This window comes from Myotis nattereri, assembly GCF_964212035.1.
Source record: "Myotis nattereri genome assembly, chromosome: 17".
NCBI lineage: Eukaryota > Metazoa > Chordata > Mammalia > Chiroptera > Vespertilionidae > Myotis > Myotis nattereri.
The window spans coordinates 1,512,231-1,537,578 of NC_138092.1; the positions used below are offsets into that span (position 1 = coordinate 1,512,231).

At 63.3% G+C, this 25,348-nt stretch overlaps 1 protein-coding gene across 1 annotated transcript in view; it reads right to left on the bottom strand.

The window, feature by feature from the left end:
• DENND3 (DENN domain containing 3) overlaps window positions 1-25,348 on the bottom strand; it is a 30,962-nt gene continuing 5,614 nt past the window's right edge. Inside the window, exons 2-23 of the mRNA XM_081111447.1 lie at window positions 24,343-24,619; window positions 23,371-23,486; window positions 22,250-22,389; window positions 21,183-21,294; window positions 19,793-19,912; window positions 18,810-19,028; window positions 17,902-18,008; window positions 15,910-16,065; window positions 15,047-15,143; window positions 13,593-13,696; window positions 12,731-12,930; window positions 11,835-12,356; window positions 8,679-8,938; window positions 7,338-7,508; window positions 6,436-6,565; window positions 5,860-5,967; window positions 5,207-5,346; window positions 4,306-4,466; window positions 3,683-3,816; window positions 3,017-3,129; window positions 2,786-2,923; window positions 1-2,708 (exon numbers count right to left, since the gene is read on the bottom strand). Coding sequence (XP_080967573.1) covers window positions 2,508-2,708; window positions 2,786-2,923; window positions 3,017-3,129; window positions 3,683-3,816; window positions 4,306-4,466; window positions 5,207-5,346; window positions 5,860-5,967; window positions 6,436-6,565; window positions 7,338-7,508; window positions 8,679-8,938; window positions 11,835-12,356; window positions 12,731-12,930; window positions 13,593-13,696; window positions 15,047-15,143; window positions 15,910-16,065; window positions 17,902-18,008; window positions 18,810-19,028; window positions 19,793-19,912; window positions 21,183-21,294; window positions 22,250-22,389; window positions 23,371-23,486; window positions 24,343-24,619 — 3,726 coding nt within the window. The 3' untranslated portion in view covers window positions 1-2,507. The remainder of the gene's footprint in view (window positions 2,709-2,785; window positions 2,924-3,016; window positions 3,130-3,682; window positions 3,817-4,305; window positions 4,467-5,206; window positions 5,347-5,859; window positions 5,968-6,435; window positions 6,566-7,337; window positions 7,509-8,678; window positions 8,939-11,834; window positions 12,357-12,730; window positions 12,931-13,592; window positions 13,697-15,046; window positions 15,144-15,909; window positions 16,066-17,901; window positions 18,009-18,809; window positions 19,029-19,792; window positions 19,913-21,182; window positions 21,295-22,249; window positions 22,390-23,370; window positions 23,487-24,342; window positions 24,620-25,348) is intronic.

Here is a 25,348-nt window from a genome sequence, read left to right on the forward strand (position 1 = left end):
GATTTTTGGTTTTTTATTAGAAAAAAAATCTTGTTTATATTTGTCTGTCTGTGTGTCTTTATCATGAACATTCGCGCCCTGCAGGTGTCCCTGGGGAGAGCGGGAAGTCCCCGGAGGCCCACGGCGCTGGAGGGCGCGAGCGGCGGCTCGGAAGTCAGGTCTCAGCGAGAAACGCACCGCGCTGCCTGCGTCCACGTGCGCGGTCTTCGCCCAGGTTTCTGCTCATCCCCACAGGAGGGCCTTTCCATTGCTTTTCAGAGGGAGAGCGAGGGAGGGAGGGAGGCGGGGGAGAGAGACATCCATTGGTTGCCTCCTGAATCCACCCTGACGAGCCAGGGATCGAACCTACAACCCAGGTACATGCCCTTGACTGGGAATCGACCCTGCGATCCTTTGGTGCCTGGGCCTGTGCTCTAACCACTGAGCACACCAGTCAGGCCGCGGGTGGGAGGATTTTACGCCATCACCTCCCACACTGGGGAGGAGATTAATTCCAGGACACTGAGCTCTGAGAGGTGCAGAAAGAGGCACGGACATAGAGTCTCTTTCGGGCCCTTAGAAATGATCAAAACACACACACACACACACACATATACACTTGCACACACACTCACACAGTCAAAGGCCAGAGTAGGGACCACCAACTGGACTTCTGGCAGCCGGAGGGCAGACAGATGGGACAGAGGAGGCGCGATCTGCGCTGGGAGGGCTGCAGGGGCCGGAGAGGCGTGTGGAGGGCGCGGAGGCAGCGGCGCACTGCCCGGCCCGGCTCCTGGCACAGCTCCCGGTGAGCAGCGATCCGGCGTCACCGTGTCCATCGGCACTGGGCGCACCCGTGGTACCATCCTGGCCCTGCGCAGGCAGGGGGTCCTGCCCGTGTGGATCCGGCTCCCTGGGGGCTCCCGAGACGGGCCGGTCATCACGGCTCTCCAAGCCCAGAGGACCCGAGGCAGGACGTGCCCTTTCCACCCCCAGACGCGTGGCCCGGGGTGGAGCCCTCTGTGGCAGCCCACGGCCCGGCCGTCTCTTCTGTGAACAACCGTTGGCCGAAAGCCTCTGGGTCGCCGGCTCGTGTTCTTTAAATGTGTCTTCACTGATGGGAGAGGGAGGGAGAGGGAGAGACAGACCTCAATGAAGAGAGAATCGCTGATGGGCTGCCTCCTGCACCACCACCCCCCCCCCCCACTGGGATGGAGCCCACAACCCGGGCATGTGCCCCGACTGGAATTGAACCATGACCTCCTGGTTCATAGGTCGATGCTCAACCGCTGGGCCACGCCGGCCGCGCAGCTCAATGCAATGACTGGCAAATAGGATCTTGGAAAGTCTCGCCAAGAGGGAAGGGAATGGAGAACCTGCGTGACAGTCACATGACGGGCTCGGGTGACTCTCGAGCTGATCCTGTGGCCCCGTCACTTGCCAGGGTCTCTGCTGCGGGTCTCGGAGGGAAAAGAGAGTGGACGTCGGAGCCGAGTGGACAGTTCGCTGCCTGGGAGGTGAGGCCTCAGACTTTTAAGGGAACGTGTCACGTGTTTATAAAAGCAGAATCACACACACACACACACACACACACACACACACACACACCACTGCTGGCCGAACGCCCTAGGTGCTGGGAGCATGTGCCCCTGGTGAGCAGACTCCGGGGGAACCTCCCAGGAGACCCCCAAGTGCCGCCCCCACTCCGGACCTTCCTAAATGCAGGGGCCTGGGCACCAGCCAGAGGCCCAGGCAGGGCGTCCATCCCGGAGCCCTGGCCTGGGGTCCGACTCGCACCTCCCGACCTCAGGCAGCGAGGGCTGCGGGGCCTCGAGCCCCCGAACTCCACGCACTGCCCGGCGACCACACCGCACGTCCCTCGGGCTGTGGGGGACGAGAGGCAGCAGCACGGGGACGTGTGCAAAAGGCTTCTTGGCAAACACCGGCGACAGCGGAGCCGCCTGCCCTTGGAGACGCCGCCTCCTGGAGCGCGGCCGGCGGGGGCTGGGCCCGAGTCTGCGGCGGGAGGCCGTCTCCCTGGGTCTCTTCATGACAGAGGCTCCGCGTTCACTAGAAAGAACAGGCCCAGGGCTGGCCTTCACGGCCCGACCGTCCGCAGCCGGTCCCGCGTGTCCCTCCCCGGCGGCCTCCTGCTGCGGGGGCCGCTGGGCTGGAGGCAGGAGCCACATGCGCGGGGCTCGGGCGCGAGGGCGTGAATGGGGCCCACAGAGGCGCGCAGCCCGCTCAGCTGTGCCTGGCTCCGGTGCGGCGTGGGCTCTGGAACCTTCCAGACCGCGCCCGGGGCAGTATCTGGGCAGAGGTTCTCGCAGGGTTGAGCCTGCTGCCGGCCCGGCCCGGGAGCACAGGACGGGCCGTAGTTCATCAGGAACGTCCGGGAGAAGCGCCGGTCCTGGGGGGGCGGGCGCCTGCAGCGGGTGCTCCCGGCCCGGCCCGACAGGCTCCCGGGAGCGCGGGGAGCGGGCAGGAGGCGCGGTGCCCCCAGCGCAGCTGCGACCGCACTGCCCCCTTCACTCCACGGTCCAGATGGCGATCTTCCCCTCCTCCGGGCCGGAGCCGCTCAGCACGTATCTGTCCTCGGCCGAGCACAGCGCCCTCACGGTGTCCGCGTGCGCCACCAGCTCCTTCTCCACCGTCTTCCTCTCGGCGTCCACCACGTAGATCTTCCCCCGGGGCTTCCCCGGCGACAGCCCCGTGCCGCCCACCCACACCTGCCGGACACGGGCGTCAGCACCACGGCTGCAGGGGCCGGAGGGCGCCCCCACGCCCCCCCGCCGGGCGCCCTCACCTGCCGCTTCACCCGGATCATGCAGGTGACCTGGGCGCAGTCGGGCAGGTGGACCCTCCCGGGCGGCCGGGCCAGGTCCCCCAGGCCCCAGACGTAGATGTCGTCGTACCCCGCGCACGCGGCCCACAGCTGCTCCTGCTGAGACAGAGAGGACCATGCGGGTGCTGGCGGCGGCGGGCGGGCGGCGGGCGCGGGCGGGCGGCGGGCGCGGGCGGGTGGGCGGGCGGGTACCTCGGGGAGGAGCTGGAAGGCCACGAAGGTGGTGCTCTTCTCCTGGAAGGTCTCGTCGATCCTCAGCTCCTGCCGGACACAGCTGTTCACGGCCACGATGCTGTTCCCGGTGCCTGCAGGAGGGGCGGGTGAGGGCGGGCAGAGCCCCGCGGGGCCTCCGTCACACAGCGGAGGGGCTGCGGGCAGCGTGGGGGGGGGCGGGGGGGGCAGTGCTCTCTGTATCTGGACGGGCTGGGTGGCGAATGCTTTGGCCAAAGCACAACGCACTGGATGCCCTGTGCCCTTCACCACACGGAAGCTCTTCCGTGACCGGCACACGCGGGAGCCTCACGTGCAGCCGGCTTCCGAGGGCCTCGGGAATGCAGAACACGCCACAGGCACAACGCAAAGCTCCGTCCCACCCTGGCACAGGCTGGCCCAGCCCGCAGACCTCCGCCTGCTCTGTGCTGGGGGGGAGGGGCACACGCACACCCCCGGCTGCTCACAGGCGACTCCTGGGAGCGCGTGCGCTGTGCCCATGCCACCAGCGGGCAGAGGTGAGGAGGGGAGAGGCTGTGGAGCTGACCCGCCCAGGGGAGGCGCAGAGAAGGGACCAGGAAGACTGGACTTTTAACATGACAGCTGGAACTCGGCGCGGGCGCTCTCTGGTGAGGGCGGAGGACTCACAGCACCACAGGCAGTCGGCGTGCAGCTGGATGGACGAGAGGCCACTGCCGGGCAGCTGGAGCCTGCGGGTCACCTGCAGCGTGCTCACGTCCCACACCAGGACCGCCCCGTCCACGCTGCACGAGTACACCTGGCTGGAGGCAGAAACGCATCTCTTGTCTCTGAAACACACGCTGTACGTTTTCATCCAGAAACGAACGAAGTGGCCATGAAAGCTCGCCGCCCGGTGGTGAGGACAGGCCTTGGCGACGATGCGGCCGATCAGCAGGACAAGGCGGCTGACGAGCTGAACCACAGCGGGGCAGGAGCCTCGCGCCCAGGCTCCCCCCGAACGGGCTCCCTGAGGACAGGGAGCGGCTCTGACACCAAGTCAGGGAGCCAGGGGGAGGGTGGCCGGAGGCAGCCAGCGGGAAGCCTGGGGTTGTTCCCACAGGAGAGGCGCTGCTCTGCCCCTGACGTCTGATTCCAGGCCCTGGTCACTGGCCAGGCCGGGCCCCTGCAGGTGACCGCTCACACACAGAGTGTCCACAAGAGGGCGCCATTGCACCTCCTCCCTCACTAGGGTGCTCTTCTCAGAACGTCCCAAGAGGGCATTTGCTGACGCCTCCGGGGAGCCAGGGTACCTGGGCGCGTCTGGCCCGTCCTGCACCACGAAGCCGGTGACGCTGGCGCGGTGCTCGGTGAGCTGCTTGTGGCAGGACATGCTGTGGACACTGATGATGTAGATGACGGAGTCCTCAGAGCCGACCCACACCTGGCCCTGCGCCACCATCGCCATGCAGTTCTGTGGGGGAAGGGAACCCGCGAGCTGAGCCAGCGCTCCTGGGGCGCGGCAGGTTGCTGGAGCTTCGACCCACCGACACGTCGCATTTTATGTGAACTGTTGATTTGTCAACACGAGCCCACGGCCAACATCATGGAGACGGTCTGAGCGCAGCTGACCTAGCGCGCCATCTCCGCGATCAGGGCACGCCTTCCCGCGCCTGGGGACACCCGGAAGCTCTCCGCTCACACCTGGGGACGGACGGGCTCAACACGGAGACCACCCAGGAAAGGCACAGCAATGGGCCCGCCAGCGTGGCTCAGTGGTTGAGCACTGACCCATGAACCAGGAGGTCACGGTCAGGGCACAGGCCGGGTTGTGGGCTCGATCCCAAGTGGGGTGAGCAGGAGGCAGCCGATCCATGATTCTCTCTCATCATGGATGTTCTTCTCTCTCTCCCTCTCCCTTCCTCTCCGAAGTCAATAAACATATATTTTTTAAGACAACCCCGCGTGCGGCGTGAGGCGAGCAGAGGACTCGGGCCGAGCTGAGGCGCCGGAGGTCCAGGCAGGTTCGGAGCGAGGGCAGCTAAGCCGTTATCAGCTCATTTAAATGAGAAGGTTGCAGTAAAGCTGGAACCAGCTTACGTTTAACTTAAAAACTTGAAGCAGAAACGAGAGCCCCCGATGCCAGAGCGGAGGGCGCGGAGGGTCCTGTCCCGCGGCCTGGCCGTCCCCTTCCCTCCCCGCGAGGAGACGCACCAGCGCGGAGGAGCCCACGCGGACACAGTGCTGGTGGAGGCTCCAGGACGACGCGTCGAACACCATCACTCTGCCCGCCTGCAGGGCGCACCACAGCTTGGGGCGCGCGTCCCCCGCCCTCTCCGCCGGGTCCAGGTGCCCTAAAGGGAAAAGCAACCGAGAGGGGGTCATGGAAACCCTTCGCTGCAGCAGCGCGGGCCGTGCCATGGGCTCCTGCGAGGCGCCAGGTGACCCCCGTGGCCCCTCGGGGCCGCAGGGGCTCTGCCCAGCGGGGCCTGGAGGGTCACTGAAGTCCGGGACAGTGGGTTTGGGGCTGAGGGGATGGAGGAGCAGGGCTGTGGGCACCAGGGACAGCGGGGGAGGGGAGACGGGCCTGAGTTGGTCCGGGTGCCCGCCCGAGGGGACTCCCGTCACTTCGTAACCATGACAACAGGACCAGGTTCACTGGGAGAGGCCCCGAGTGCCTCGCTGGCACCTCTGCGGGCCTCTGAGCGCCGCCTATGGGAGCGCCTGCCTGCCCCCGCCCTCGGGCTCCTCGGCACCCGCCTCCGCGTGGTGACGGCCACAGAGCGTCACAGAGCAGCTGCCGTGGTTTTCACCGCGAAGAGCAGGACCCCGTCCCCGTTCACCCGCGCGGCCGCCCGCCCGCTCACCCGGCGTGTACAGCAGCACGTCCACGGCTTGCGGGAAGGTCTCCCCGGCCGAAGGGTTGATCTTGTGCTTCAGCGTCTCCGCCGTCGTCTTGGGAACAGCTGCGGGCACTGAAACACAGGCGGGCACGTGGCCTCAGAGGCGGCTCGGTGAGCCTGGCCATTCGCGGGTGGAGCTCTTTGAAAGCAGACACGGCCATGTCCATGGCCACGGCCCCCAAACAACGTGCCCCCGGGTCCGTCAGGAGGAGAGGGAAGGGTCAGGACAGTGACAGCGACATCATTCGAAGGCAGAGCCCGGCCGCGGGGCTCAGGGGCTGAGCGTTGACCTAGGAGCCAGGAGGTCAGGGTTCGATTCCCCGTCAGGGCACAGGCCCGGTTGTGGGCTCCATCCCCAGTGGGGGCCGTGCGGGAGGCAGCCGATCGGTGATTTTCTCATCATGGATGTTTCTCTCTCCCTCTCCCTTCCTCTCCGAAAGCAATAAAAATTTTTTTAAATAAAATAAACAAAGGCATCCAAGCCTGTGACTGGGATTGAAGCGCCAGACGCCCCAGATCGAGGCCCGGAGGCGCCCTTACTTTCGCTCCGCATCTTGTCGAAGTAGGACAGCTTGGAGGCGGCGTAGATGGCCCCGGGCGTCTGCAGCGCGCCCACCACGGCGTCCATCAGCAGGGCGTGCGTCAGCGCCTGCTGCACGTACTGCGGGTCCTGCGGGGACACGGCGCTCAGGCCCGCTCGGCGCCCACGGGGAGCTGGCCTCTGGGCTGCCCTCACGCTCCGTCCCCCCCAGTCAGGCCACACCGACCACTGCCCCGGCCGGAGGGGAGCTCAGTCTGTGGGCTACACGATCGCCATCCCCGTCGCACCCCGAATGGAGACGCTCACTCCACACCGTGACGGGGACACCCCTCCCCAACACCCCCCCAGACCGTTCCAACCAACGCGCCTGCACCCTGCACCCTGCACCGCGGTGGGAGCTGCCGCCGCCTCGGGTGCTGGGCGGCCGCCTGCGCTCTCCCCGTGGGAGTCCCTGCTCAGGCTCTGGCCGTTTTGTGACGGTTTTCCCGTCTCATCTGCCCCCGCCCCCCCCACCCCGTCCTCCATCTCGGCCGCTGTCCCTGGTCTCTGGGACGTGATGTAACAAAGCCACCGACGTGGCCGAAGTAAATGCAGAAACACCGGCGCATGAGGCTGACACGGGAAGGCGTCGGGGCGCCGCCCAAACCCCCACCTGTGGGTGGGAGACAGGCACGCGCCCCGGCACCCACCGGCCCTGCCAGGCCGGCCCCCATCCTACTCCCCGGGCGTCACCGGACGGCGACGGGACAGGGAGGGTCCGCCTACAGGCCTCTGACAGACCCCGGCCTCTTCGCTGCGTCCTGGCCAGACCTCGTCCCCTAACTCGGCTGCTGAGTCTGAGGCCCAGGGTCCTCCCGGGGACATGCGACCGCCCGCGGCCTGGGCCACCGCCGTGCCTGACCTTGTGGTCGTCCGCCAGCGCCTTCCCCGCCCACATCTCCTTCACCATCAGGTGCCACAGGTCGCACTCCGCCTTCAGGTTCGCCTCGAAGACGTCCTTCCTGGCGGCCGACCTGATCTTCAGCGTGGGGATGCGGAGCAGCAGGAAGGCCACCGTGGTGCTCCTGACCTCCTGCGGGGGCGGCGGGGGCGGGAGCCGGGGGTCAGGTGGTGAGTGGGGGGCGGGCGGTGAGGGGCGGGGGCGGGAGCCGGGGGTCAGGTGGTGAGTGGGGGGCAGGTGGTGAGGGGGGGCGGGACCAGGGTGTCGGCGATGAGGGGCGTCGGCCCAGAGACCACGCTGTGCCCAGCCTGTGCGGGGGGTGCTCGTCTGGTTGGAGCATCACCTCCTGCCCCGGAAGGTCAGAGGTTGGACTCCCTCTCGGGGCGCATGCCTAGCTTAGGGGTTTGACCCCCAGTGGGGGTGCAGGAGGCAGCGGACCTATGTGTCTCTCTCACATTGGCGTTTCTCTCTCTCCCTTCCTCTCCCTAAAAAAAGCAATTAAAAAAACATGTCCTTGAGTGAGATTTAAAAAACAAAACAACATACACACACACAATGAAAAGCCGTGCTGTCCCCCAGACGGTGTAGCTCAGCGGTTGAGCGTCGACCTATGAACCAGGAGGTCACAGTTCGAATCCCGGTCAGGGCACAGGCCAGGGCTGTGGGCTCGGTCCCCAGCCCAGTAGGGGGCGTGCAGGAGGCAGCCAATCCATGGTTCTCTCTGATCATTGATGTTTCTCTCTCTCTCCCTCTCCCTTCCTCTCTGAAATAAATTTTAAAAAAAATTTTTTTAAATAATAATAAAAATAAAGACCATGCTGTACCCGTCCACACTCGCTGAGGGACCTGCCAGGGCACTGGGCTACGGCCCTGACTCAGCAGCATGGCGGGGCGGGGGGGGGGGGGTGGTGCGCACCCAGAGACCTCGGAGCCTGGGGGCCTGGCCCAGAGCTGGGCTGACGGGGGCTGCGGGAGGGGGGTCCCCGCAGGACAGAGAAGGCCCTGAAATGACCCTGGTCCCAGCAGGGAGGAGGGAGCGGCTCAGACGTGGAGAAACCCAGCCGGCGCACGTCGAGGCTCAGTGTCCCCCTGGGGGTGTCAGGGCTCACCCCTCGGCCTCGTGCACAGCACTGACATTCAGGGGCTCCTCTTGCCCTGACTCTCGGGGGGAGGCGGGCAAAGCCAGGGGGACACTAAAGGGAAGCACGAGGGGCCCGTGGTCCAGCCGCCACCACGGAGCCGTGGGCGCTGTCCTCGAGCCCGAACCAACGCGGACACGGGCCCGCGGGAGGCGCTGCCCACCTCGATGTTCCGGAAGGTGGCGATCTCCACGTAGCCGGGCCTGCCCTCCGTCAGCAGGAACAGCCGCTTCTGGGTCATGGCGATCTTGCCCACGCCGCGGCTCGTCTTCACGGAGCCGGACAGCTTGTACACGCACTCGTTCTTGTCCAGGTGCTCCGCCACCGCCGCGGGCAGGCGGACCTCCTGCGCCTGGGCCTCCGTCTCCTTCCAGCAGGTGTAGAAGTCTCTGAACGTCTCCGGGTCGATCAGTTTCTGCTGCCCTGAGCGGGACAAGGAGAAGAGAGCTGTCTGAGTCAGCCCGACCAGCACCCCTGCTCTGCATCCCCCGACCCGGGCAGAGGGCGGCGCCAGGACTCGCACCTGGATGGGAAACGCTGGGAGCGAGTCCCCCCTCCCTTCCCCTGCAGCCCCCGCCCCCACCCGGTGCCAGGGTGGGCACTGGAGCTAGACCCGCCCGTTCGCGCTCCCAGCCGCTGACCAGGGGCGGGGATCGCCGGACAAGAGCACTCGAGGGCGGCAGAGATCCGTGTGGCCACAGGGACTGGTGGCAGCCGCCTCGGGGCCACGCGGGAGCTCGTCCTCGGGTGACGCCAGCACTGAAGAGTCCACACCCTGGTGACCCGCCCACGCCCCTGATCAAGCCGTGCCTGAAGCTGGGAACTCCAGTACTTCTGCGTCATGTGAGCAAATAAGTTACTGCTATTATTTGTAACCAAGATGATCGTAATGGATGCGGTAACCTTTACAAATGTCCAGTACAGCCCGGCCGGCGTGGCTCAGTGATTGAGCAGCGACCTATGAACCAGGAGGTCAGGGTTCGATTCCTGGTCAGGGCACATGCCAGTGGGGGGTGGAGCAGGAGGCAGCTGATCAATGATGCTCTCTCATCATGGATGCCTCTCTCTCCCTCCCCCTTCCTCTCTGAAATCAATAAATATACATATATATTTTTAAAGAAATATTTAAAAAATAACGTCCAGTGCGCATGCCCAGCTTCACACTGTCCGGCAGTGTGACTGCAGGCAGCTGTGGGAGGGTCAGTGGAGGTGGGGTGGGCCTGCCCCTCCCCCGCGCACCCAGCACAACCGCGGGGAGTCCGGCCTTTCCACCGCCCGAGTGGCTGTTCTGCCTCCGCCCCGGGCCCCACCCGTCTGTCCCCGGCCTGCCCTGTCGCGCAGCAGCCACCCCCTGCCCCCCGCGTCCGCGCAGCAAGCAGCTCCTCCGTGGCCCTGCCCCGGCTCCCAGCTGCCCACTCGCCCACATGGCTTTTCTAAGATGCCAGCAGGGGCTCCGCTTCGTCAAACACTTCAGGGCTCCTCGGCCACACCAGACCCTGGTCCCCTCCACACCCACGTCCCAGGCGCCAGCATGCGGTCACGTGGCCCTGCACACGCTGCACGGGGAAACTCCCCGTCCTCACAGCCCCCGACCAGCCGCCATCCTGGCCCCACGCCGCACAGGCCGTGGGACCCTCCCACCGCTGCAGGGGGCGCACAAACGGGGAAACGGAGGCACGGCCGGCAGAGCCCTTCTCGGCAGTAAGGGTGCCGCCGGGCCGGCCGGGCAGGCCCACTGCTCTGCGTTCCGGGTCTGCCCTCCCGCGGGCCCTGCTCTGGAGGGAGGAACCGAGGCCTGTGGTTCCCAGGTGGCCTGCGGCACGTCCGCTCCGGCTCCTGACAGTGTCGGGGGCGGTTCCCCGGGGAATTGATGTCGCGGCCGCAGCCGAGTTTGGTCCGACAGGCGGCACAGCAGCTGTCGTCGGGGTGGCCAGGGAAAGGGCAGCCATGTCCTGGGTCGGGGCGGGGGCGGGGGAGGGGGGTGGGGGGGAGGAATTGCGGGGGCTGTCAGAATTAGGACCTGGAAGGTGCAGGCGCCGGACTGTTTGGGAGACTGTCCACCAGGGGGCGCTCACCCGCACTCACGGGTCTGCAGAGCAAGGCTGGGGCACATGCATTATTTTTAAAAAATATTTTTATTGATTTCAGAGAGGAAAAGACAGGGAGACAGAGCTAGAAACATCAATGATGAGCGAGAATCATTGATCAGCTGCCTCCTGCATGACACCTACTGGGGAGTAAGCCCGCAACCTGGGCGTGTGCCCTTACCCGGAATCGAACGGGACCCTTCAGTCCCCAGGCCGACGCTCTGAGCCAAACCAGCCAGGGCACATGGATTTCTTTAATAAAATCTTGGATGTATTCTTAGACAACCAGTTCATTCCAAGACGGCGATACTCAGCCCTGGCCGGTGTGGCTCAGTAGGTAGAGCATCGGCCTGCCGACCAAAGGGTCCTGGGTTTGATTCCGGTCAAGGGCACGTACCTGGGTTGCAGGCTCCTTCCTGGCCTGGGCCCTGGTTGGGGCGTGTGCAGGAGGCAGCCAATCACTGTGTTTGTCTCACATCGATATTTCTGTCTTTCCCTGTAACACTCTCTAAAACTCAGTGGAAAATATCCTTGGGTGAGGCCCAAACGTCAGTTGGTGCCAACTACTTGGCTCCCATGTCCCAGTCCGGCCACTCACTGACTGACCTGAGAGCAGCCACAGCGACAACGGGGCTGTGGGGCTCAGTGGCTGGGGGTGCACGACGCCTGGCTGTGGGAACACCCCAGGCGGGACACTCCTGCCCGTCCTCACAGCCCGAGAGAACATCCCCAGCAGCTCCCCGACCATCGTCATCCTGGCCCCACACCCACACTCGCCGTGTTGTGGGCTCGATCCCCATACTCCAGGCCTGGCTACTGCCCTGTCCATGGGCATCTCCTGGGCGACGTCCACCCGCCCCCAGACCCCAGTGACACCTGTCCCCGCCTGCATGGGCCACGGCTGCCATTTCCTCTCGGCATCTCCAGAGCACAGCCCGCGAGTGGCCAGGGAGAGCCGGGCCGGCTGCACCTGGAGGAAGACGGTGTGTGCGTGTGTGTGCGCATGTTTGTGTGTGCGTGTGCACGCGCGTGTGCGCGCGTGCATGTGCGTGTGCGTGCGCGTGTGTGCGCGTGCATGTGCGTGTGCGTGTGTGTGCGTGCGTGTCCGTGTGCGTGTGTGTGGCGGCCCCTGGCAGTGGAGGCACTGCCTCCTCCCTCCCTCCCTCCCTCCCTCCCTCCCGGCGCCCTCTCGCCGCAGCCGCAGGTCTCCCCGTCCCGCGAGAGCCTCTCACCGACAGTCAGGGCCTCGAACAGGCGCCCGATGAGGACGGCGTCCTTCACGATGCCCGACTCCTGCACCCGCTGCACGAAGTCGCCCAGCGGCAGGTGCCGGCTCGGCAGCTCGAAGTGCTTGACGCGGTCGTCGGCCTTGGGGGCCTCGCCCGGCTTGTCCAGGACCTGGCTGATGAGCCAGCGCAGCTCGGGCGTGCGCTCGGCCTGGGCGCGCTCGGGGCCCGGCAGGGCCTGCACGGCGCTGCGCACCAGCTCGGCGGGGAAGACGCTGAGGTCGGTCTTGTAGAGGCTCTGGAAGTCCAGCAGCGCGTCCAGCAGCTGGCCCTGCGCCAGGCGCACCAGGCCCCGCAGGTACAGGTACCGCGCCAGCAGCACCGAGTTGTCGGGGGCCACGCAGCCCATGGCCTTGCTCAGCTGGGCCACGCAGTCCGCGTAGTAGGTCTGCACGCACTGGCGCACCCGGGGGAAGTGCACCTCGGGGATCTTGAACGTGTACGTGGGCTTGGGGCTCAGGTCCGGAGCTGGAGCGAAGGGGAGAAGCAGAGGGTCAGTGGGACCCGCAGACAAGCCCCCGGTCCCGTCCCCCCACGTGGCCCCGGACACATCCACCTCCCGCGACGCGGAGCAAGACCCGTGGGTCCCGGCAGGCGGCTCCGCAGCTGAGCGTCCGCCCAGGAACCAGGAGGCCAGGGCTCGATTCCCGGTCGGGGCACAGGCCCGTGTTGCAGGCTCGATCCCCAGTGTGGGGCGTGCAGGAGGCAGCCGTCAGTGATTGTCTCTCATCATGGATGGTTCTCTCTCTCTCTCCCTCCCTTTCTCCTTGAAATCAATTAAAAATTTAAAAATAAAAAAGTATCATGAACACAGCCTGCAAAACGCACGCCTAGCGGGTCACCTGCGCTGCTGCAGCTGCAGCCCTCGGCCTCCACCTTCCGCAGCGACGCGTTCCTGGGCGGCAGCTCGGGGCCCGCGATGTCCTGCAGGTTGGGCATGCTGACCACCATGCGCCGGCGGGCCGCGCGCCCGGGCGAAGGTTTGTGAGAGGCCGTTTTCTCGATGGCTGGTCTCCTTGGGCTCAGAAGCATCCCATTCATTCTGAAAGAAGCAACGTTTTATAGACACAAAAACGACTGCCCAGGCCGGTGTGGCCCAGTGGGTAGAGCGTCAGCCTACAGACTGAAGGGTCCCGGGTTTGATTCCAGCCAAGGGCAAATCCCCTGGTTGCAGGCTCCCGGCCCTGATGGGGAGCAAGCAGGAAGCTACCAATCCATGTCTCTCTCACACCGGTGTTTCTCTGTCTCCCCCTCCCTTCCGCTCTCTCTAAAAGCCAATAGGAAAATATCCGTGGGTGAGGATTAACAAAAAACGACTGACGAGCCAGCCTAGGCTCCACGGGTCCCCAGGGTGGTGGCCCGTGTCCCGTCCTCGAACTCGAGGGGGAGGCTGAGCAGGGCAGTGAAGGCTGGGAGAGGCCACAGCTCCCAAAGCCCAGGGCGCCCACGGCGCACGGGAGAAGCACCGTGAAAATGTGGGGGGAGAGCAAGGGAGATGGGAGGGGACACCGACCCGGAGGTGCAAACACGGGGAGGGCCAGCGTGGGGGCTCAGAGGGACCCCAAATAAGCACTCGGAGGGGAGCCTGCCACGCAGCTCGTCACGAGGTGCCGAGTGTGGGCCTGCAGGAACCTATCGCTTATCGGTGCCATTAACCTGACCTCGTGCGGCCCGGGGCCCAGAGCCGCCCCTGCCCGCGCACACCTGTCCTCCTCGGGCTGCGTGCTGAGCTCCATCTGCGCGAAGGCGTCCCGCCTCCGGCTGAGCCGGGCTTTAAGGAAGGAGTGAAACATGTACGTGTCCAGGACCTGAGGGAGACCACAGTGACCCACCGGGCGCCGCACGCCGTCTCCTCCGCGCGCCCCCGGCCACCGGCTCCCGCACCGGCTCCCCGGCTCCTAGCGCATCACAACCGCCTCACGCTCCCCGCGCCGCCCTCGCCAGCGACCGACGGAAAGTACGCGCCCCTTTCATGCATCTGAAAAGTCACCAGGAAGAGCAGAAGCCCAGGCCACGGCCCCCACAGCAGCGCGCCACAGCCCCCACAGCAGCGCGCCACGGCCCCCACAGCAGCGCGCCCCGTCTCCAAGGCCCGGCACCGATCCCGGGGGGACCGAGGCTCCCCCCGCACCCCTCCCGGCCTCAGGCAGCACCCTGCCTGCCCCTGTTGGCTCGGACGCCTGCCCTGAGCTCCCACAACCCACGCAACGGTGAGCCTCCCACAGCCACAGCCGGGCTGTTTCCACGGTGACCTGCTCTCCGCTGCCCCGGTGGAGGCGGGGGGGAGGGCGGGACATGCAGGAGGATTGGGGCTCAGAGAGGAGGGAGCTGGCAAACCCCATGTTCAGCAGGAGGATGAAGGGCGGGCGGGGCCGCCAGGTGAAGACACTGAGGGACGGGACAGCCATGGCGCTGCCCAAAAGGAGGGGTCACGCGGGGGTCAGCCTCCCCTGAAAAAGGTCTGCAGACCTGCCTGGGGCTGAGCCCCCAGAGAAACCCCAAAACGCTCCTTCTCCTAACAGACAAGAACGGAGCCAGCCAGGGCTCATCCCCAGGGGAGAGAGGAAGGGTGGCCCCGGGCTGGGATTCTGCTGGGGAACGAGCAAGGACCACCGGGCGCAGGCGTGACCTCACCCAGTGAAACCCACGGTGACCCGCGGCCCGCGGGACTGGGGCTGGGCCGAGGGAGACTGGGATGATGGGAAGGTCTCCATCCAGACCGCGGAGGGGGTTACCAGGTGGGCACATTTGTCAAAAGTCGGCCCAGCTGGTGGGGCTCAGTGGTTGAGCATCAACCTTTGGACCAGGAGGTCAGGGTTCGATTCCCAGTCAGAGCACAGGCCTGGGTTGCGGGCTTGATCCCCAGAGGGGGGAGTGCAGGAGGCAGTCGATCCATGATTCCCTCTCATCACTGATGTTTCTCTCTCTCCCTCTCCTTTCCTCTCTGAAAGCAATAAAATACATTTTTAAAAACAATTTAAAAATCCATCACACACGACACGTAAAACGGGCGTGTGTTACGTCGCGCTCCTGGCTGGCAGCACGCCGGCTGGAATAAGCATCCAGGGGTGACGCGCTGGATGGGGTGTGAGCCGAGGCTGGAGACCCCAGGAGGCTGTCCGCGGGAAGTGCGTGGGGCGCCACCCGAGGCCCCTCACCTGCTTGTAGAAGCACTGGTCCCCGGGGGCGCGGGTTTTGAGAAACTCCTCGCTGTTGAACACGCGGTGCTCGTAGTTCAGGTGGTTCTTCACCTCCCTGACACGACACGGGGCGCACGTCAGGAGGAGCGGGCGGCACGGTCGTCCGGGAGGGGGTCCGGACCCGGAACGCGCGGTTTGGGGTAAAACTACTTCTAGCACAGCTTTCCCTGCAGCCAGGGCGGCCCCGGGCCCTGCCCCTCACAGAAAGGACGATGCAAAATCAATCGTGGTTCACGCAAAAGAAACTGAGTCCAGCCCTGACCGGTTTGGCTCAGTGGATAGAGCATCAGCCTGCGGACTGGGGGGCCCCAGGTTCGACTCCGGTCAAGGGCATGCACCTTGGTTGCGGGCACATCCCCAGTGGGAGGTGTGTCGGAGGCGGCTGATCGATGTTTCTGACTCTGTCCCTCTTGCTTCCTCTCCGTAAAAAATCAATAAAATATATATATTAAAAAAAAGAAGCTGAGTCCAGCCCGGCCGCGTGGCTCAGGGGCTGAGCATCGACCTGGGAACCAGGAGTTCAGGGTTCAATTTCCGGTCAGGGCACACGTCCAGGTTGCAGGCTTGGGCCCCAGTGCGGGGCGTGCAGGAGGCAGCCGATGGATGATACTCTCTCGTTCGTTATTGATGTTTCTCTGTCCCTCTCCCTCTCCCTTCCTCTCTGGAATCAATAAAGATATATTTTAAGAAGAAAAAAAATTAAAGTATTAAAAAAACAAACTGAGTTCCAGGTGGTGAGCCCGTGGCAGGCTCTGCTCTGAACCCCTGGGGGAGGGCGCCCCGCACCCCGCACCCCGCACCCCTGCTGGGAGGGCCGGTACCTGAAGATGTTGACGAGCAGCTGCAGGGTGAGCTGCTGGATCTGGCAGTTGAGCCTCTGCTGCCAGGCCCACCTGCGGGCTCGCCCCTCGTTCACGTCGGTGCTGGCGCCCCGTTGGGCGAGGTCCAGGTCGTGGTGCAGCTGGAGGCTCTGGACCCTGGAGGGCAGGGACGGGTCACCTGTGCTCCCACTGGGCGGGGAGAAGGCTCCGGAAGGCCAGGGCTCAGGGCACCCAATAACCGGGCGGGGGGACACGATACACATACTCCCCACAAGTTAGTCCCCTCCCACAGCCAGCCCCTCAGTGCAGAACTCACGGGCCTGACTTCCCGCACCACATGTTGATCCAAGAGTCATTCCGTTCCCCGTGCTCTGCCCCGCAAGGCACACACTGCCCCCCGCAGGACGGCCAGGCCTCCAGCGAGGGCCTGACTGCACACCACACCTGCCTGGCGCACTCAGAGGCACCAAACCTCCAGTGTCACCCCCTGGCCCGGAGGGGATGGCCATGGACTCAGCCTGAGTCCCCAAGGACAGGTGGATGGAAGGATGGACGACAGGTGGATGGAGGGCTGATGGACAGGTGGATGGAGGGCTGGAAGGACAGGTAGATGGAGGGATGGATGGGCAGTTGGATGGAGGGATGGACGACAGGTGGATGGAGGGATGGACGACAGGTGGATGGAGGGCTGATGGACAGGTGGATGGAGGGCTGGAGGGACAGGTAGATGGAGGGATGGATGGGCAGGTGGATGGAGGGATGTATGGACAGGTGGACAGAGGGATGGATGGACAGGTGGATGGAGGGATGGAGGGACAGGTGGATGGATGGACAGGTGGATGGATGGAGGGACAGGTGGATGGATGGAGGGACAGGTGGATGGATGGATGGATGGATGGACAGGTGGATGGAGGGACAGGTGGATGGAGGGATGGAGGGACAGGTGGATGGATGGACAGGTGGATGGAGGGCTGATGGACAGGTGGATGGAGGGATGGATGGACAGGTGGATGGAGGGCTGATGGACAGGTGGATGGAGGGATGGATGGACAGGTGGATGGAAGGATGGACAACAGGTGGATGGAGGGCTGATGGACAGGTGGATGGAGGGATGGATGGACAGGTGGATGGAGGGCTGATGGACAGGTGGATGGAGGGATGGATGGACAGGTGGATGGAGGGATGGAGGGACAGGTGGATGGATGGACAGGTGGATGGATGGAGGGACAGGTGGATGGATGGAGGGACAGGTGGATGGATGGATGGATGGATGGACAGGTGGATGGAGGGACAGGTGGATGGAGGGATGGAGGGACAGGTGGATGGAGGGAAAGGTGGATGGAGGGACAGGTGGATGGAGGGACAGGTGGATGGAGGGACAGGTGGATGGACGGGTGATGGACAGGTGGATGGAGGGATGGAGGGACAGGTGGATGGAGGGACAGGTGGATGGAGGGACAGGTGGATGGAGGGATGGATGGACAGGTGGATGGAGGGATGGAGGGACAGGTGGATGGAGGGACAGGTGGATGGAGGGACAGGTGGATGGAGGGACAGGTAGATGGAGGGACAGGTGGATGGAAGGGTGATGGACGGAAGGAACTGCAAAGGTCACGGGCACAGGGTCCTGGGCAAGAAGAGAGGTAGGATTCCTGGGAGCCAGGACCATCCCCGGATCCCTCAAGGCCATACTGATACGTAGGGTAGATCAGAATAAAGACAAATGACTTTTATTTTTTAAAATTCACAAATAATTTCCAAACTACAGACACATGAAATATCTATAATAATAAAAGCATAATATGCAAATCGACCGAGTGGCCAAACAGCGGAATGACCGTCTGGACACCCTTCCGACGAAGCCGGGGCTGGGAGAGCTACTCTTGCATGGATTTCATGCATCGGGCCCCTAGTCTGTCAATAATATCAGACTGAAAAGGTACCCAACACGGGCCAGTGAGAAGTCTGCCCACGCGCTGCTCCCACGGTTACCTCTGAATGAAGGTCTGCGCCGCCAGGAGGGGGACGTCGGGGACGTCGCTGCCCGAGCAGGTGACGCTCCCACTATCGATGTTGATCAGAACCAAACCGTCCGCTTCCTGTGGGACAGGCGTCAAGGCCGAGGTGAGAATCTGCATGTGGCTGTGAGAACACAAGAATGTACGTGCACACCCGGAGGCATTCATTAAATGTCCTCATCATTAAACTACCCGACTCAGCCCGGCCGGGTGGCTCAGTGGGTGAGCGTCGTCGACCTATGAACCAGGAGGTCATGGTTCGATTCCCCTTCAGGGCACATGCCCAGGTTGTGGGCTCGATCCCCAGTGTGGGCCGTGCAGGAGGCAGCCCATCCATGATTCTCTCTCATCAGTTATGCCTCTTTCTCTCCCTCTCCCTTCCTCTCTAAAATCAATAAAAATATATTTTTAATATATTTTTTAAAAAACCTCACGTAGACACAGAGCCTTATGTGATCTCGACCAAAAAAAAGGTCAACACCTGAGTGATGTTGACGAGCTAAAGGCCTGTGTCTGAGCCAAGGCCTCAGTGCACAAACACGGCAGCGCTCCTTCGAGGAGCCTGGAGAGAACCTTCCAGAACTCCAGCGAGAGCATCACCCACATTCAACGCCCGACGTGTCCGTCCGGCTGCCCCGCCTGCTCTGCGCCTCCAAGGACCCGGCCTGGGCAGGGCCCCGGCGCGGTGACCGCACACACCTGGGATTTTGAAAATATGTGCCCGGCCTCCTTGTGAGGTCTTATCTGCGACAAAACACACAGCCACACACCAGAGGCCCCGCGCCAGCAGCCCGGAATGTGCCGGAATCTGCAGGTCACCGCCCGGCGCCCCAGCTGGGCGCCTCGCCAGAAGGGGAGGGTGGGACCCAGCCGGTGCCTGACCTTGCTGACTTCTTCCAAGTGGCTGAGGTGGCAGCCCATGAGGAAGGCCGTGGGCGCCATGAGGAAGTCCAGCATCTGCCCCGACAGGATGGGCACGAGCGTGTGCTGCCAGCGCAGCGGGTGCAGGTAGGCCAGGAAGCACTCGGCCACCAGCGTCAGCAGCGCCCAGCTCGCCGAGAAGAAGACCAGCCGCTGCTCCGTCAGCAGGCACGCCAGGATCTGCGGGACAGACCGGCCGCGGGCGCCGTGAGCCCCCAGCAAAGCCAGGACCCGGGTGCCGCCTCTGCCCGGGTTTCCCTGCTCCACTTGCCAAAACAAAAGCCACCGGGATTCCCCCCAAAAGCAGCAATTTGTAAATAGTGTGCACAGCAGTGAATGCTAAAATTTTTAAACAAAAAAAAATAACATTTACCCGGCCGGGTGTGGCTCAGCGGTTGAGCCAGGACCCAAGAGGTCACCGGTTTGATTCCCAATCAGGGCACAGGCCTGGGTTGCAGGCTCGGTCCCCAATAGAGGACATGCAGGAGGCAGCCAGTCAGTGATTCTCTCTCATCACTGATGTTTCCATCTCTCTCTTCCTCTCCCTTCCTCTCTGAAATCAACAAAAATGTATTTTTAAAAAATTTAACATTCTGAGCTCTGGCCAGTGTGCTCACTAGCTAGAGCACCGGTCTGAGCACCAAAGGGTTGTGGGTTCAACTACTGGTCAAGGGCGCGTACCTGGGCTGCAGACCCCATCCCCGGCCCCGGTCAGGACCAGTGCAGGAGGTAACCAATCAGTGTGTCTCTCTCACATCGATGTTTCTCTCTCTCTTCTCCCCCCTCCCCTCTCTCTTCCACTCTCTCTAAAAAAAAGGAAATTAGCTCTTGGAGCACGTGGGTCTTATGTTGTGGGAGACACTGGCGCGCGAATCCCCTCCGATACAACAGTAGCTCTGATGCCGTGAGGCCAAGGGGCGGACGCGCCCAGGTGGGGGGCGCACCTGTAGCACCTTCTCGGGCCGGAAGCACAGCAGCGGCAGGTGGAGGTCCAGGTCGACGACGGGGCTCTCGGGGTCCGCGCGCGAGGGGAACACGATCTGCAGCGGCTTCAGGTTGAATATCTGCGGGGACGCGTTCCGTGTGGGCGCAGAGCCGCCCGGCGGAGGCTGGACGCACCCACACCCGCGGTTTGGGCTCAGCGAGCACTGGGGTCGGGGGACACTGAAGACTCGTGCGGCCCCCTGTGGGTCACAGCACCTCAGTCTGGGACACACAGGACTGGCGCTCAGGGGCCACAGGGACTGGCGCTCAGGGGCCACAGGGACTGGCGCTCAGGGGCCACAGGGACTGGCCCTCACGGTTTCCTCATCAGACTTCCTCAAACTCTGGAATTTGTTAGCAGAACAAACACGGATCCTACATCCATCGCCTTCAAATGACCCTTAGCTAGTCGACGGCAGGACTTCCTCCCTAGCAGAGGCTGGGCTCGGGGCGGTGTTACAAAGACGCACTAGGTTCCTAATCACGTGACTCACGATACATGCAACACATTCTCAACTGGCAATAACCAAAATGTAAAGGACCAAGACGTGTGCGGCGTCGCCGAGGGGCGAGGACAGCGATTTGGACGCACAGTCCCTACGGCTGCTAGCGCGTACTTAACGGGCCTGGTTTCTGGGTTTGGTTTTGTTTTTTAAAAGGAAGCATCTCACAGCTACATCAGCCTAAAAACCGCTGAGTCACACAGGTTGCATCACGTGCAGTCTGAGCTGTTACTCAACAAAGGCAGAATGTGGTCTGCCTGTCCCGGACCCTCCTGAACCCTGAAATCTTCCTGTCACGAAACAGCCAAAAACAACTGCGGGGGGGGGGGGGGGGGGTTCCATGGAACCCAGTTTGGGAAATCGTTGTTCATTAACTAAATATATATATATATATATATATATATATATATATATATATCATTAATGATATATATATCTCATTAACCACACCGGACAGGAGAAAACATTAACTAGTTAAATATATTGCCTGATATTCTAGAGAAACAAGTGGGAAATTTGTAATTTAAGTAAATGCTACGCGATTTCTGCGTAGGGAGTAAGGAACTGGCGGCTTAAGGCCCCAGGCGGCCGATGACCAGCCCCACACCCACTCATCGGGGCCAATCCGCGGAGCTCGAGGCCTGCCTACCGGACGCAAGAACAAAGCGTCATTGCTAAACTTTTAGAAAATAAATTTCCACTTTCAGTGTTTTGGCCTTTAGGGCTAGTGTGTAAAAGGCGTGTCAGGAACTTGAGAACCAACGTGGAAACTCAGGAAATGTTTGAGGAAAACCACTGAGGCTTCTTCATCATGTTACCGTGTCTGCAGAGAAACAGGAGGCATTACCAAGTGCAGCGGTCCCGGTGGGGGGCTGGGGATCAGAGAGACTTTTGCAGCAAAATCTTTGATGTGATTGTCAACTTCGAAATCCTTGCAGAGCTTCAGGTGAGTCAACAAACTGAAATTTAAAAAGAAACATTCAGCTCTCTGTTCCACAGCCTGTGACGCCCGTGGCCATAAATGCAGGCTGGACCCCGTGTCCGGAGCCGGCCACAGTTACAGTCTACAGCTGGTGCTGGGACTGGAGTGACAGACACGCGCGTTTGCCGGAGAGGATTCTGGCTCCGTCCGATCCGGGTGGGTCCCGATGGGCTGTCCGCCAGCGGAACCAGCGGGACGTGGGACCTGCGCACGTGGCTCTCGCTGCCCACGCCTTCCGCCCCGTCTGCAATCACCACCCCAATTCCAAGAGCAGAGCTGGGTGGCAGGGCTGCCCGCAGGGTCCTCGCGGCCACACCCCGCGAGGCGGTGGATCGGGGCCATGCCATGCTCTCGGTTTCCCGGACCTTCTCTGCATCCTCCGGCTTCCAGCTCAGCGTCAGCGTTAAGTCAGCTCTTCTACCCCAAAGGGAAACTGTCAAAGTGCAACAAAGCCCGGCTGGTGGGTGTGGCTCAGTGGGTGAGCGTTGACCTATGACCCAGGAGGGCACTGGGTTCGATTCCCGGTCAGGGCACAGGCCTGGGTTGCGGGCTCGATCCCCAGTGTGGGGCGTGCAGGAGGCAGCCAAGCCATGATTCTCATCATTGATGTTTCTCTCTCTCTCTCTCTCCCTTCCTCTCTGAAATCAATAAAAATATATTTTAAAAAATAAATAAATGAAAATAAAATGCAAACAAAAATCAGAACTGACAGCGGCCGCTGATTTTCTCCGATAGCCAGGGAAGACGTTTTCCTGATTCACGTCCCTTTCTCAGATCCCAGTATCATGACTTCCGACAGTCTGCCCTCCCTCCCCTCCCTGTCCCTCGGCCCCAGGTCGGCCTCGCCCGGATCCGGGGTTCCCACACGAGCTCCCGAGGCTGCCCGGGTCAGGGTTTTAGGGTGGCCGCAGCCGAGGGCGGGGGCGGCTCACCAGGACAGGCAGTCCCTGAGGGCGTTGTAGTAGGGGAACCGCGAGATCACGCACACGGCGAAGGGCACGAAGCAGCCGGCGGCGCCCACGCTCAGGAGGGACTCCCGGGGGGGCTTGCCGCTGTAGAAGCAGTGCTCGTCCTGGGAGAGAACGGGGCGTCACCTCCCGGCGTTGTGTGCATCCTCCACAGCGCCCGAGGCTCCGGACAGAGGGGGGGCCGCAGGGCCGGACCCAGTCCCCCTCCCAACCCCCTCCGGTCACAGTTCAACTCCCGGTCAGGGCACATGCCCGGTTGCGGGCTGTCCCCAGGGGTGTGTTTACGGTGCTTTTAAAGCATTTTCAGTCCCAAGTTCCGTCATCCTCGGGGGCCTGGCAGGGGCTGTGATGTCAGGTGAGCCAGTTCCGCCCCCTCCCATCTGTCTCCTGGGTCCCCAGGGCCAGATGCACAGGTGGTGGGGGGTGCAGGAGGCAGCCAATCAATGGTCCTCTCTCATCATGGATGTCTCCCTCTCTCCCTCTCCCTTCCTCTCTGAAATCAATAAAAATATTCTTAAAAGGTTACAAGGAAGGGAAGGTGCGTCCGTGCGCTGGGGAAGCTCACGGCCTCGGGGGAGGGGATGCAGGTAGAAAAGCCGACACCAGAGGGACCACAGGGCTTGGCTGAACAGGAGCAAGTGCAGCAGCCGGAGCCAGTGGGGGGTGGGGGGGGCATCACGGAGGAGGAGGAGCAGGAGGGACCTGGGCGTGAAACAGCTCAGCAGCGCCTCCCAGAGGCACCGCTCCGAGCAGGGCACTCTCTGGGGGCCATAATCTGGGCTGTCAGGAACGGGCTGTGGAGGGGGTTTGGGTGGGGATGGAGGAGCGTGATGACAGCTTCCATCAGGGACTTTGTGAACTGAGGGAGAGCCCTGGGGACAGTTGGCCACGTCGTCTGCCCACCACCGTGCAGTGAGTGCACACTCTTGAGGGTCGGTCTGCTCAAGTTCAAATCCTGGCCACTGTGTGACCCCAGGCAAGTCACTTGACCTCTCTGTGCCACCATTTTCTCATCTGAAAAATGGTGTGGTCCTAGGAACCCAACCGGGACCCGATGGCAGAGGGCAGGCGCGGGGGCCACCTACGTGCAGCGGCCGGTAGTACTGGGCCACGGCGGCGTACGTCCGGTTCCCGCAGACGTCCGTCAGCACCAGGAAGTGGACATGGTCCTCCTGAGGTTCCCAGGCCACACACAGGCCCCCTGCAGGCGGGAAGGAGAGAGAATCTGTGAAGCCAGAGCGGCCCCTGCTTCCCGAGCAGCACGGGGACCCCTGGGGCACCGTCCCCGAAACGAGGCAGCAGCAGCAGTTTCCCGTGCAAACGGCCGGACAGGCGCCGATGTCCAGTCCTCAGTCTGCGTGTTCCACACCCGCCCGTGCGCCGTTTCTCCACGACCCGCCAGGAAGCGCAGCCCCGCACGCACCCTGCCGTCTGCAGACCTGGCCGGTTTGGGGGTAAAGCACAACCTGTGCACCTGGCCCCGGAGACGCAGGAAACGGGCGGGAGGGGCCGGAACTGGCTCCCCTGACATCACAGGCCCCTGCCAGGCCCCTGAGGATGAAATGCTTTCAAAGCATCATGAACACGCCATGCGGCCCCGCCAGGTCTCAGCTGTCAAACGCCCCAGGGGCTGTGCTGGATGCCCAGCTGCCTTTTAGTGTTGAAACCCCAAGATCAAGACAGCTCAGTCCTGCCCGGCCATGTGGCTCAGGGGCTGAGTGTCGTCACCCTATGAACCAGGAGGTCAGGGTTCAATTCCCGGTCAGGGCACAGGCCCGGGTTGTGGGCTCGATCCCCAGTGTGGGACGAGCAGGGGGCGACCGATCCATGATTTCTCTCCTTATGGATGTTTCTCTCTCTCTCTCCCTCTCCCTGCCTCTCTGACATCAATAAAAATCTATTTAAAAAAGAGAAAAAAAGAAGCGCTGTCCTGGGACAGGACGCAGGCCCGAGGGGGGCCAGCTCCCTCCAGCTGCACGCTCCCTCCCCGGAACGCGGCGACTTCCGGACGGACGCAGGTCGCGGTGTGGCCTCAGGCACAGGCCTGGGGCAGGTACCTGGGAAGCACAGCTGAGGCAGGGCCAGCAGGTCCACACCGTCGGGGACGCTGACGTCCTCAGTGTCCGTCTCTCGGGGCCCCGCGGGGCCCTGGCCGGGGTCCGCCCTGGGCTTCTCTCTCTTCTTCCGGAAGGAGCGCCTCTTGGTTCTGCCGAGGGTCCCGCAGCTGGTGCCGGCCGCCTGTCCGTCCTCCTTGCGGACGAAGGGCGGCACGAAGACGGACAGCACCTCGGGCTCGAGGGCAGAAGGGTTTGGGGGCCCCCTTCTCTGGGCCACCTGGAGCAGGCAGAAGGAAGAGTGCGCGATGGCGTCCGCCCTCATCCCGGTCGCCCTTTGGGCCCACGCGTGCACCGCGGGCAGCGGCACTGCCGTGGGGGCGGCGTCTCCCGCCAGCGGCTGACAGTGAGGACCCTCGGAATTGCCCGATGTCCAGGCAAGTGGACGCCGCCCGGAGCCTGGTCCTGCAGCTGCTGAACAGGCCCGTCCTGCGGTGGACAGACCTGAGGTCAGAGCGGCTCCGGCTCCGAGGGCAGCCAGTTAGCTCCTCAGCCTGGAGCTTCCCTGCCCGGGGGAGCGCGGGAAGTAAAGGAGGCGCCCCAGGCCAAGGGCTCAGCCTCGCTGGGTCCCCGGGAAGCCCCCACTTCGCCTCACAGGCTGGTGGGGAGGGCAGCGCCATGGCGGGTCTATACACAGCCCTGCACACCGTGTTCCGGCACCATGCCCTCCAGGCCAGCGCAGCCGGCACACTGACCGGGGGACGGAGAGAGCGAGGGCACTGAGGAAGGATGCACGTGCGTCCTCGCTCCACCAAGTGCCCCGCGGGATCAATAAAAGGGGGTCATGCCCAGCCGGCGGGGCTCAGGGGCTGAGCGTCGACCTATGCACCAGGAGGTCACGGTTCGATTCCCCGTCAGGGCACAGGCCCGGGTTGTGGGCTCAATACCCAGTAGGGGGCGTGCAGGAGGCGGCCGATCCATGATTCTCTCTCATCATTGATGTTTCTAT